The sequence below is a fragment of the Equus caballus genome, chromosome 4, assembly GCF_041296265.1.
Source record: "Equus caballus isolate H_3958 breed thoroughbred chromosome 4, TB-T2T, whole genome shotgun sequence".
In the NCBI taxonomy this organism is placed as follows: domain Eukaryota; kingdom Metazoa; phylum Chordata; class Mammalia; order Perissodactyla; family Equidae; genus Equus; species Equus caballus.
The window spans coordinates 68208081-68221179 of NC_091687.1; the positions used below are offsets into that span (position 1 = coordinate 68208081).

Genomic DNA, 13099 nt, shown 5'->3' on the forward strand with positions numbered 1-13099 from the left:
CTCGAAGGCAGAGAAGTGTTCCAACTGCGGGCGTTGCTTCATCTCCACTCACCGGGGCTTTGAAGGGAGATCTTGAAGATGCCACAAAATAGCTGGAGAAATTTGCCCATCGTGGAGCCTTATAATCTGAGGCCAGTCACACTAGTCTTGCAATCTGCCGACATCTAGCATCTTTCCATCCTCATTCCAAAAATAGCACTGTGCTCTCCAAATAACCTCTTTCTCATATTTTGCTGCTGTTTTAGGCCGTTGATGTCCAGCTTGGAATTGTCAGTGTCTCTCCCAGCTCAGCCAGTAATGCGCAGTTTCACATCTGTGGGAAGGAGTATTTCCTTGTTAGTGTCTGTCCAAGAAGGGGGAATCCACAAAAGTAAACTGCAAATGTGTGGGTGTGAAGATGGGAGTGCAGTGATGGAACCCTGTGACCAGCAGTGCTGTTCATTCTTGACCCTGGGGAGGGATGCTTGCTGAGCTGATGGCTAGAACCATTGGCTCCAGCTGGAGGACACTTAGGAAGTGCTCTGAAAACACTTCTCCCAGCCTTAGGCACATAGAGCTGGCTCCTGAGGCCCTTTCTCACCATCCCATGTTGCCTGAGGCCTGCTGGACTCTGTATTTCCACTCCATGGATAGACACATTCCTCCTAGACCGAACTGTGCATGGATGCCAACAGGTTACTTCTAGGGGTTCAATGAGGCTCAAATCCTTGTCTGTGAGATACTACCTAAGAGAGGTATCTTAGAAGCAGAATTCAATCCTTCATAATCAACCCCAAAGAATGAATTCAACTCATTTACACATTTTATTGTGTCACGTATGGTTCCTTCCATGCTACCTTGGTTAATGCATATTGTTTGTCAGTTGGATATTGAACTGCATGTTTTCCTGGTGTCTGCTATTTCTTTAAGCGTCATGCTTAAATCACCATATTTCTTGCTTTTGGCATTGATAAGAATTTAACAATGTAATAGCATCAATTGGGTTCCAGTTTCTTTAGATAATATGGATCCAAAAGAGAAGCATTTGATAGAGCAGGCACTTTTGAGGGACCGTAGAGACCATTCTCTGTTGTACCTTCAGAACCCTGTTAATTGTTTCAATTCAATCCAAAATATATTTGATAAATTGATTTGAACCTATGGAGTGCCAGCTTAGCTAAGCAAAGGCAGGAAGCCAAGGAGAAGCCCAGGGAATTTTTATTTAGAGAATATAACACGGTTTCTACGAGAATGTTAAATATTAATGTACTGGAACTTTCTGTAAATGGGGAAAGATTCTCATTCTTCACTTTGAAAGTGGCAGATGTGAAGAGCTCTATTCATTCAACTTTAGGGGGATTAGTTCTCCTTTGAAAATTCAGACACCTGTTGTTCTATTCAAATGACATGCCACTCTGCAGAAGTAGGCCTTAGCTCATTCCTTTAAAGGAGGCACTCTTTGTGGCTCCCAGTAAAATGTGCACAAGATGACCCATTCTTACACAGCACTAATTGGAAGCACCTTGCCTATCTGTCTGCAAGCCAGCTGAACACAATGGATTCCACCGATATGGAAATTATTAGTCAACCACAGCCCAATTCTCCAAGGGACCCTGGATACCTGACGATTGCTAACAGCCTACGAGGTTCAATACCGTTCCACTCACAGCTGGCAATACCTTGTGGAATAAGTGTACTCTTTGTAAGGATTCCAATTGTAAAAATGAGCAAAAGGATAAAGCTGCTAAGAAAATAATAATAGATCATAAATACCATAATTAGATTAGTGAATTTAACTGTTCTAGGCCCGGAACTCAGTTTTACAATTTCTTTTGTTTTTCCATCTTTTACCATGATGCAAGTAATTATGTGGCGCCCTTCATACCCAGCTGAATAATTTCCTGCAGTATGCGAAGCACACAAGCTCTCCGCTTCCTCTGGAAGAACGGTATTCCTCTGGGCAGTAAACTTGCTTTGAGATTATCCTTTGAATGGAATAATTCCATTTCCAGATAATAGTTTTCCCCACTCCAGTCTACCAATTTCAGTTTGTACTGCCCCTCAGGGATAGTTTCTTTTTATCACCTATTGATTGTCTATTTAAAATACAGCATATCTTTGAATGTTCTTCTTCTATAGATATTTTTTTATTTTATAAGCTCATATGATCAAAGGATACTTTCTTCAAATAACAGCTTAAATCAAGCCTGCAGCTGGAGGATGGGAAATGGGGAGGAAAGAATCTTTGCCCTTGTGGCTTATGGACTCAGCAATTCACGATGGATCGTTTGGCAGACGAGCACAGGTGGTCGTGTAGCTTGCCTGGAATTAGGCTGTAGCTGCTTTCCTAATGACAACAGGCATAGGGCAGAGGGCACAGGACGAGGCTTAGTAGCTTGAGAAAGCACTGCCCACCCCACCGCACTCCCCACCCCCACTCTCAGCACTTAGCCAATAATTTAAAAATATTTCCTTTCTGCCATCTGCTCACTTCATCAACTACCTGAAAGAGTTAGGTCAGAGCCACCTAAAAGAATTAACACGTGGGAGTGTGGCTTTTTATTTTACTTTTGGTGGGGTTCTCCACTTGATGAACCTGGACAGTACATATGTATTTATTCCCCCCACTGGGTGTAAAATCTGAACAGAATAACCATGCATTTTGAAGCATCACTACAGTACGTCTGCAGACTTTGCATCTCCTCTCTCCTTTAAGTGAACAACAGCAAAAGCAACAGTAACAACAAAAAGCAAAACAAACAAAAACAGGTACAAAATAAAAGAAAAACAATCCCTCCCCCCCCCTGCCAAAAACCCCTCAAAACTAGTGGTCTGGAGCCAGGTGACACATTTGAAGGGTGGCGAACAAGTTGGTGAAACATTCCCCGGTGAGAACGGAAAATTGGACGGTTCTTCCTACAGTGGAAGGAATGTGGCTGCTGCTCACATCCCCAGATGGGACATATGCTTCTGCTTTAGCCTTCCGACTCTGCCAGTTATTTCTACCCAGTTTTCCATGCAGAGAACTGGCAGACTCATCCCAGCTGCAGAAAGCACTAACCCCAGCCCCTCAAACCCTTCCACGATGTTTTCATCTCAGAAGATGCCTATTGAAAATATCTTTTGGAAGAGCAATTTCTTCAATTACAGCTTATTAGGTTTTTTTGCCTGTCACTACTGTAATCTACTTTGCATGGATTTTACTCATGTAGAGGGTAAAAAAAAATCATGCAAATGCATATGTATATGATATAGCCTTAGATAAAGGCATCTGTAGTTGTATAAGTCGTCCTTCTACAATATGAAGTCTAGCATTGGTCCATGAAAATCCTCTTAATGTAATAATAACAAAGAAAAGAGGAATAAAAGAGAGTAAATTACAAATTATTCTCTTACTTTAGGGACCATATTTTAGGAAGGAGATGTAAAGAGTTTTGAGAAGAGTTTACTGAGAAGGCAGTGGGTCTGAATCTTCCCAAGCATCCCTGGACCACCAGTCCATTGCAAAGAAAGAACACAGTGATTGGCTTGTTCACTGTGAGTTGAATTTCCACCAACTCAGTTGTCCAAGGTCTCAGATTTATTAAATCATTGTCAGTAATGATGTTGGAGCTCCTTTGGATGTAAATTCTCAACCATTGTGCTTGGAAGAATAGTATTTGCCTGCTGTCTAGGAAGGAAGTTTGTAGTTTGGAAAATTTTGCAACATATAAAATCTTTGGAATTCTGCTCTAAAAGTTAGAGTCTTGAATGAAATTGATTTTCTCTTCTCATTTCTGTTCCTGGGCAGCTGCCTGGCTACAGGCCTGTGAGGTCAAGTTTCTTCTATACCTTAGAGAGCATATTACAAATCATATTATAGTTTGCTTGTCTTTTTAAAGAGTTGTTATTTCAATATTTTAATGAGCACAACATTCACAATTTCTTTGGCTTCGCAAATTCGATGTATCAATTTACAATGTATTAATTCATTCATTCAGCGAGTACATACTATGTGCCAGATAATGTGTTAGATGATAGGATATGAAGAAATATAAATCATTTGATGTGATAGCTGTGGTTGTCAGAGTTGACACCATCTTCTCACAGAGATCCACCCAGGAGGTCAGCCCAGTGTGTGGGTAATCTAACAGCGTGTTCTTTCTCTGATCACATCATTCCCTCACTGTCTTCTCTTCACCAAATTACTCCCAAGAGAGACTTTCTTATGACCTTCTTTCTTGCTTCTTTACCCGACTCTATTTAATTGCTTGTCTGAACCCAGCTTCTTCTGCCAACCAAGAAATCTTCTCTACCATTTGCCTTGGACTAAGCATACTTCCCTTCCTTTTATTTGCCATACAGTGATTTCCGTATGGGCCTTTCTGTTTATGTCTCGAGAAATCCAGTTTTAGACCACTGGCTTATTCTACTGATAACTCTCCCTAAAGCAGATCTGTAACTCTTTCTTGTGGAAGTTGTGTGGCCTACTCACAGGAATGTTATTTGGCTGGTCTTCTCTCCTCTTGGACCCTGCCCAAACATAGGGAATATTGGCTTTAGAATCTTACTTCTGGGTGTTTCTTACTGTTCTGACATCACTCTAATGTTGCCTTATGCCAATTTTATATCCAGACAAGATCCATTCCCTTCCTCCTGCCCTCCCTCCCTCTCCCCCTCCCTCCCCCTCTTCTCCTTTCCCATCACCTTATCCCTCAACTTCTGAGCATCTTCTGAACATTTGTTCATCAGCCTAATCTTGATACTTCGGGAACAAAGGTGGAAGTCTTCTAGGAAGAGAGTCATATTACTCTTTCCAGAGGCTCAGAACAGGCTAAATGAAAGATTAGGTTTTGTCAGAAACCCAAGAGGGTAAGATTAAAGAACACACACATGGGGAGACTTTCTCTTTTTCTGTTAAAAAGAGACTTTCTCTGTGGTTGTCACTCTTAGGAGACAGTGACAGTGAATAAAGAGAAATCCTAGGGAAGAAATGCACATCAACTTATTACAGCTGTTCTCTTAGTGTTCATGCCACAGAACTGGTACCTAGTTCATCCTTTCAGTGGGGGGGCTCAGCTACTGCCAGGATATTACCAGGAGAACAGTAAGAAAAGCTTCCAAGACACACTTGAGACATAAAGAAAATGTAATTTATTCTGGGTTGAACCTCACAATAAAAATAAAAGATAACTAAGAATTTGGATAGACCCTTATTGTTCCTCTCCAAAGGATAGTCATATATACTGTGTAAGGATATATACACTTGGAAATTATTGGTGAATTCAAGAGTGGTTGATCCCCTATTCCTCTCCTTTTCTTCTAGGTTTGGAAATATCCTGGGATGGAGACAGTTTTGTAGAAGTCATGGCTGCTCCCCATCTCAAAGGCAAACTCTGTGGTCTTTGTGGCAATTACAATGGACATAAGCGTGATGACTTAATTGGTGGAGATGGAAACTTCAAGTTTGATGTGGATGATTTTGCCGAGTCCTGGAGGGTGGAGTCCAATGAATTCTGCAACAGACCCCAGAGAAAACCAGTGCCTGAACTGTGTCAAGGGACAGTGAGGGTGAAGCTCAGAGCCCATCGAGAATGCCAGAAACTCAAATCCTGGGAGTTTCAGACCTGTCACTCATCTGTGGACTATGCCACTTTCTACCGGTAAGTACAGTGTTCTAGGAGATGGGTTTGGGTTACAAAGGATAGACTTGACATTGGAACAGAGTGTATCCAATCTCTTGATGTACAAAACAAGAGCCCCCAAAGCACAGGGTAAATTCTCTTACTTCTTTCTCATCTTGCTGATCTCATCTTGACTCAGTTACATATTATGTCCCAAATTAGGAAATTGCAGGAAGTATTTCAGAGCCATCTCCTGTAGGTAATTCTGGTTTTGTGTCTGCAGGTTCTCTGGGAAGCTGGTGATACCCTAGGACTTTTCTAAGTGTTCCCTTGACTCTGAGATTGAGGGGTGCTTCCCAAATTCTAGCCTAAACCACAGTGGTCTAGAGCAGACGTGAGAATCTCAAATCACTCTGGCCGCCTTTGGGTGTTTGGGTGAGGAAGAGTTCAGGTCTGCGTCATCTTCTAACCCCCCAAAAAATCTGCACGTGGAAAACAAGGCAGGGAAGAGAGGATTCCTTGGATCTGGGCCAAATATGAGACTTTGAGTCCAGAGTCAGAGGAGAGTAGAAACAGGGCTTGAAGATGGAGAAAGGATAAAGAATATCAATTCTACAACCTTTTCCAACTGATTAACTGCCTTCCATAGAAAGCAACTGGTTACAAAGGAGACCTAGATTTGACTTTTGTGCTGCAAGGCTGTATTTGTGAATCAATGAGTTTGGCCTGGTTATACTTTCATTTACTACACAATTCCACGGGTTTGAGAGCTATGGCTGTCTATAAGTTTAACCACCATGGTTGTGGGAGGAAACATGAGATGAACACCGCCCAAAAGGCCTTGTTTAAGTGATTTGCCTGTGCCTCTTAAAATGAGAAAACTCCTGTGGTCTGAAGCCACAGAGAAGTTATTTTTACTCTTTAATTCCCACCAGTTTATTTCCCCTAGTCCTCATTAAATGTGATCTTTTTTTTATTTGATCTTTGGACATAAAAGATAAAATTCTATAAAGGCAGTTCAAAATGGGGTGGAAAGAGGACTGTCCCTGTCGTCACAAACCCCTAAACATGGCTGCATCTGCCAAACCATTTGGCTGCAACTCATACATTGAGCTCTCAAGCCATTTGCCTGTTATAATTTGAATTCTCTGGGTTCTCCTCTTTATCCTCCCTGCCCCACCCCCTGGATTGACTCCAGCCTTGTCTATTGAAATGGAAAGATCTTCATGTAAGACTTTGGAGTGAATTAAGCAGCTGGATAGACAAACCACGCTTCGTTTAGAATCTAAATACCCGTCACTTGCAGTTCTGGTGGGAAGCAGTGGAGCGTAGCAATTAAGAAGATTGTGGTCTCCCAGGGCTAAGCATCTAGCCCAGCTCCACAACTTTGAACAATTATGTAAGCTCTGTAAAGCTCAGTTTGCTTATCTGTGAAGTGGGGATAATAAAAGAAGCTTCCTTGAAGAGCTGTTGTTCAGATTCAGTGGGATTATGAACATAATGTGTGTGCTCAACCCGGGTGCTCAACGTAGTAAGTGCCCTGTCATTATTGGTGCTATTGTTTCTTCTACTATTAATTAAATGATTAACAGCTATGAGGCCTCTTTTCGAAGCTGCTTACCCCTGTTGTTGATTTGCATTGGACCCTTCTCTGTCTAAAATAGAACAGAAAGAGTGTACTTCTCCCAGGGCCCCAGCAGTCTACACCTTTGGTTTTTATCCCATTTCAAAGGAATGTGTTGAAAACAAAAATTGGAGAGCAGACCCGCAGAGATTAGTCTCTTTTTGCAAATTTCTATTTTTTTCCCCCTTTGGTGATTTATTTCATATTGTGATCCCTGGACTGCAAGCAAGAATATGTTGAACACCTTGGCAGGAGTTGTGAGAAACGACTTTGACATGAACAGAGAGAATTGGAATTGTTAGGTGGCCAGGCAGATGCTCGCCTTCTGCCCTTGAAAGTTGCTACGTGGGGGTCGCTTGTTTGTGTAAGGGGCTTGATGTGCTGACTTGGGGGAGCTTATGAGAACGCTCTTGCCTTCTTTGTACACTGAGGTTGGGAGGATGGGATGTGGTGGGAGGTGAGCTTGTATTCTGCCAAGCATGGCGTAGTGGCAGAGCACCCTTCCGCGGCCAGCTACTCCTTCCTGAAGAGGGAAGAGAGCTCAGGAGGGCAGAGCTGGACAATCTTGCCTGTCATGCACCCTGCTGATGATCTCACTCTCCAACCCAGAGGTGCATCTTCATTGCATTTTTTAGGTGAGGGTGACCAGTGTTGAGTAGATCCTGGCCTTCTTCCTTTCTTCCAAGCACGCATGTGGCAGGAGAAAGAAAATAAACAAGGTCAACACGGAAAGGTAATTCTATTGTCAGGGGACTTCCAGCAAGGACCAAACCTTAGCAGGCTTTAGGGAGCAATAGACAGAGAATGTGTTGGGTGATAGCAAGCTGGACCCAATCTTAGCTCTACCACATTCCAGCTGTGTGGCTGTAGGAGCCAGCTGAGTTCGGATTCTTTATCTATAGAACAGGTATGACAGTAATGACCCAGTGGAATTGCTCCTCTGAGGACTGAGGTTAATGGGCCAGTGCTGCGCTGGCGTGTGGTGGACAGATGATCCTGGCCGTGTGCTGTTGTTCTGTGTCCCTTCCTTTCTATGGAGAATCTTGCCCCCAGCCCAGCCGCTTGTCTTTCTGATGGTTGATATCTTCTCCTACTGTCAACGTAGAGAACTGATTAGATAGATCTTCAGTGATGAATCCGTGGGACAATTTAAAAATGAACCATTTCTCTTTCATGACACTAAATGGGACAGTGTAAGGGAAGACTGCGTTGCAATCCTTTAAAAAAATTTGTTGTTTTTGTCTTATAGGAATAATAAATGTTCATTATACAGCATCTAAATAATATTGAAAAGAATAGAGAAGAAGCTAGCAATTTTGTGACATTCCACACGAATAAATTTTACCTGTATGTTTTATGTCATTGGCAGAGTTTCTAAAATCAACCTGAAACACAGTCATGACCATGGCTGTGAGCTTTTTATGATTTGTTAGGGGACTAAAGAAATTTGCCTTGATATCATGGAAGGTCATATACATAAATTGAGTATGAACCTGATTCTTTTCATTTTCCCTTCATCCTCCAAAGAAATGTCTGTATTTTCCTTTAAGGACAAACAATAAAGTTGTATAATACACACATGCAGCCTTCTAAGCACCATTTTGTTTGTAACATAGAAGAAGGAGAGAGCAAAGAAGATATTTCTCTGAGGAAACGTTATTTCTCTTAGGTTTCCTTGATCGTATGACAAATTCCACAGGGCAAATCCTATTATTAATATAAGATAGCTCTTCTTATAAGGTCAAAATAATAATTCTAATTCCTCTAAATTACAGTTTACTTTTGAGATGTCTAGGATTTAAAACTCCTATTTTACTTTGGTCTTTTACCCAGTTCCACATCTTTAATAGTAAACTGTCCATTGTCTAAAAACTTGAAAAATTTTGTAATTGAATGAGAAATGACTACAGATTAGCCAGGACTCTTTTTTTTCTTTCTTTTTTGGGAAACTTTTTAAGTTTTGCTAATTTTTTATTCACCAATCAGTTCCATTCATGATGGCCTCATCTGGTGTAAAAATTTAATATTTAATTAAAGTCTTTGTGATCAGCATAGTTTGGTTTAATTAACAAATTGAATATGTTTGGGTACAGGATAATTTGGTTATGAATCACATAAAAATTTTAACTGGCCGCGTTGATAATGTGCGTTAAGTCCTAGTGTTGCTAATTGACTTGTCCTTAAATTAGATAATCCCCTTTGGTAATTGTTTGCATGATCCTTCACTGATGTGTTATGGAGAAGTTCCCAGTAGCTATCGAGGCCAGGTGGTATGCTGTGGAAAAATTAAAGCGAAATTGTTTGGATTATATTTGGATTCAAACATAGGGTCCCTTGAGGGGAAAGTGCTGAGCATGTGCACATCTCTTTTCTCGTTTCTCCTTTTGCCTCCCTCTCCCGTGTTGCCTTCTCCCTTCGTGTCTCAGATGCCAACTGAGAATTCCAGGAGGATTAGGGAGAGCCCCACCGCCAAGGCTCCCTGGAGAAGCTCAGCGGCCCATGTTGGCCACTCCCCACTGCTGACTTAGGCCACACTGACAGGACCAACTTTAGGCAGAGAGGGGCAGAGAGAGGTGAGGAGATGGGCTGGGCTGTGTGGGCTGAGATGGGGAAAGAGAAGACCCCGTGTACCTTGGGCTGGTGGCTGAAGCACCAGCAATGGGCTTCTTTCCTAACTTAGACCCAAATCTTGGAAGACAGAGTTGCAAGTAAGTGTAAGCTGCCAGCAAAGCAGGACTCAAGTCAGGGTGGGCCCAATTTCAGAGAAGTCAGAAGAATGAACGAGAATTGCAGCGAAGCACAGACATTTACACACTACAACCATCTCAGGACTGTTTTCCTCTTTCCACCCTCCTTAATGGGGTATCATTCACCAAGTGAGAATGCTGCTCACTTGTTCAGTTTGGGGAAGTGTCTGGGGATTCCCAGTCTAGGAAATGGTCTCTTCTTTCCACGCAGTGGTTTGTACAGCTGTAAGGAATTGAAGTCATGCCAGAGGATCCACAGATGTGTCCTTCCCGCCAAGGTACTGGGAGGTAGGAGGTGGGAGGTAGTGCAGGAGAACATTGGAACTGGGACAGCCTCATGGTGTTGGATATACTGGCATCCTGGGATTACCAGTGGCTTCCTTCCAGGGGAAGATCACAGACTTCATGGATGACCCACTTTGTGTTTTCCTGTCTAGGAAACTAACCATTTATTGTAAAGCAAGAGGAGAGATCCAGGCAAGGAGTACAGGCTTTGTGTGTGTGTGTTTGTGTTATGAGAAAATCACGAAAAGCTAACTGCTATTTTATAATCAAAATAAGTCAATCTTAGGGGGCCGGCCTGGTGGCACAGTGCTTAAGTTTGCACGTTCCGCTTCCCAGTGGCCCAGGGTTCGCCGGTTTGGATCCTGGGTTCAGACATGGCACCACTTGGCATGCCACACTGTGGTAGGCGTCCCACGTATAAAGTAGAAGAAGATGGGCATGGATGTTAGCTCAGGGCCAGTCTTCCTCAGCAAAAAGAGGAGGATTGGCAGTAGTTAGCTCAGGGCTAAAATTCCTCAAAAAATAAATAAATAAATAAAATAAGTTAATCTTCCCTTGCTTCAAAGAAGAACATGCTTGGAACATTTCTGTTTACATCTTTTAATGACTTGTCTCAAATTGCCATTAGAACTAGGGTCCTAAATCAAATGAGTTGCTCATTTTAAAGGCTGACATTGTAGGCCTCCCTTTTTATTTTTCCTTTGGCAAACTAAACTTTCGGGGTGAGTAGTCACTCTGAATGTGTAATTAAGGTATGCTGACACCAAGTGGCAGTAGACACCTCAACTGAATCACCTATCAGACTTCATCCCTTGCAAGTCCATCCTTAAAGTTCAAAATGTTTTCCCTACTCATTAGCTTCCCCCTCCTCCTTTTTTTTTTTTTTTTTTTTTTAACTTCTGTCCTCGGCTACTCCTTTCACTGTATCTAAATATACAATGTACTTTGCTGCCTCTGGATCCATGGCATTCCCCTGCCTGAGATGCCCTCATTTTCTACATTGATTTGAGCTGAAGGTACAGCTCAGATTTCATCCCAGGTCTCTGCAAATGTTCTGTCTTCAGTTTCTTAGATATGCTGATTGTGTTAATCATCATTAGCATGTATACTCTGCTTCACTGTGGTTGTCTCTCTCCAGAAGTGGAGTTTAGGTTCACTCGGGGATGGGGAATGTCTTCTACCCTTTTGTTTTCCACCCAGTGTTACCCCTGGGTAAGGTCTGTTCTCAGGAAATGTTTCTTAGCTCCTTTCCTAGCTTGTCTGCCATCTTCATTCTCTCTGATCTGCTTGTGACTCCTGCTACCCCCAATTCCAAGTGCATCTTAGGTCTTTATCCCCTAAGAGTGTAATATCAATTATACACTTGTAGCCAGAGTGTGCATGCATCTTTATCCTTTTAGAGAATAGACTAGTTAGCCTCTAGTCCACCTTTGATGCTCCAAGAACTGTCAGCACTTCTTACTGCATAAATCCACTCCTGGGATTGCCAAAGGCCTCTGAATCTGAGCATCCACCTCTGCCTGCTCACAACTCACTTGCAGGCCACTTGGATGTCCCAGCTCCTCTTCTACCCTTTAGCTAGTATTTGGCCTTGACATCTTCTTATGCAATATTTTGATCCATAGATGTCTCTGTGTTGGCCTCTTGCAGTTGGTCTTAGGACATCAAATTAGCCTCCTCCCGTAGAGGTGCAACAACTGACCTCTGATGGGGTGAGCTTGCCAAGGCCAGCTGACCCTCTGGGATGCGCTCGGCCTTCTCGTCAAGGAGTCACATTCCTTCTGCTTTGTCACTAGACCTGAGGCTTCTGCCAGGTTGGAACCAAAGCCTTATTCTGGTTTCTCCTCAACTTTCCATTCATTCTTCCTCACCTCAGCCACAGGTAGATTCTTCTCTGTTTGATCTGCCAAAGTAACCCCAAAGAAAGACCTTAAATTGCCTTCTAGTTGCAAGATTTCAGCTCAGAAGGACCCTTCCTCATTAGCCTAATTTCCTTGGGAACAAAGCCAAAAAAAACATATGAGTACACTTAAAAATGAATGAATGGGCTGGGGATCACATTTTATCCAAATCTAAAATCTTATCATGTTTACGTTTTTATATCAAAGAGAAACAAACACTATTCCTTAAAGAAGAATCTAGGAACACTGTAGCTATCTTAACAGGCAGTTACCCTTTGAGGAGGTCAACTGCACAGTTACAGTGTCATTCCTGCCTGAGACGCCCTCATTGTCTACATTGATTTGAGCTGAAGGTATGGCTCAAATTTCATCCCAGCTACAAGGTTAGAGGGAGCACAGTCCACACCAGACCACCCTTACTTCTGACACTACTAGTTTACAGGCATTCCCAAAACCACCCCTAGGGTCAAGAAAGAAACCTCACTAGAAGGGCTCACAGGACTTGCTGAATGCTGTTCCACTCATGGTTATGGTTTATGTATATTTTTATTTTGTGAAGAAGATTAGCCCTGAGCTAGCATCTGTTGCCAGTCCTCCTTTTTTTGCTAAGGAAGACTGGCCCTGAGCTAACATCTGTGCCCATCTTCCTCTATTTTGTATGTGGGAGGCCTGCCACAGCATGGCTGGACAAGTGGTATGTAGGTCTGTGCCCAGGATCCGAACCAGTGAACCCTGAGCCACCGAAGTGGAGTGTGTGAACTTAACCACTATGCCACTGGGCTGGCCCCTCACCATCGTGGTTATGGTTTATTGAGGGGAAAGCATGCAGATTAAAACTAGAAGTGACGCAGAGGGCAGAATTGAGGGGAGGTGCGAACATGGGACTTCCACTGTCCTCTAACATTGAGTCATGGACTGGCTCCAATGCCTCTCGGTCACAATGCATGACACTATTCATGG

At 42.7% G+C, this 13099-nt stretch overlaps 1 protein-coding gene across 7 annotated transcripts in view; it reads left to right on the forward strand.

Annotated features, from left to right (window-relative positions):
• BMPER (BMP binding endothelial regulator) overlaps window positions 1-13099 on the forward strand; it is a 234154-nt gene that overhangs the window by 160816 nt on the left and 60239 nt on the right. For all 7 annotated transcript variants that reach the window (XM_070264816.1, XM_070264821.1, XM_070264818.1 and 4 more), the window contains one exon: window positions 5285-5621. In XM_070264816.1, the coding sequence (XP_070120917.1) occupies window positions 5285-5621 (337 nt within the window). The remainder of the gene's footprint in view (window positions 1-5284; window positions 5622-13099) is intronic.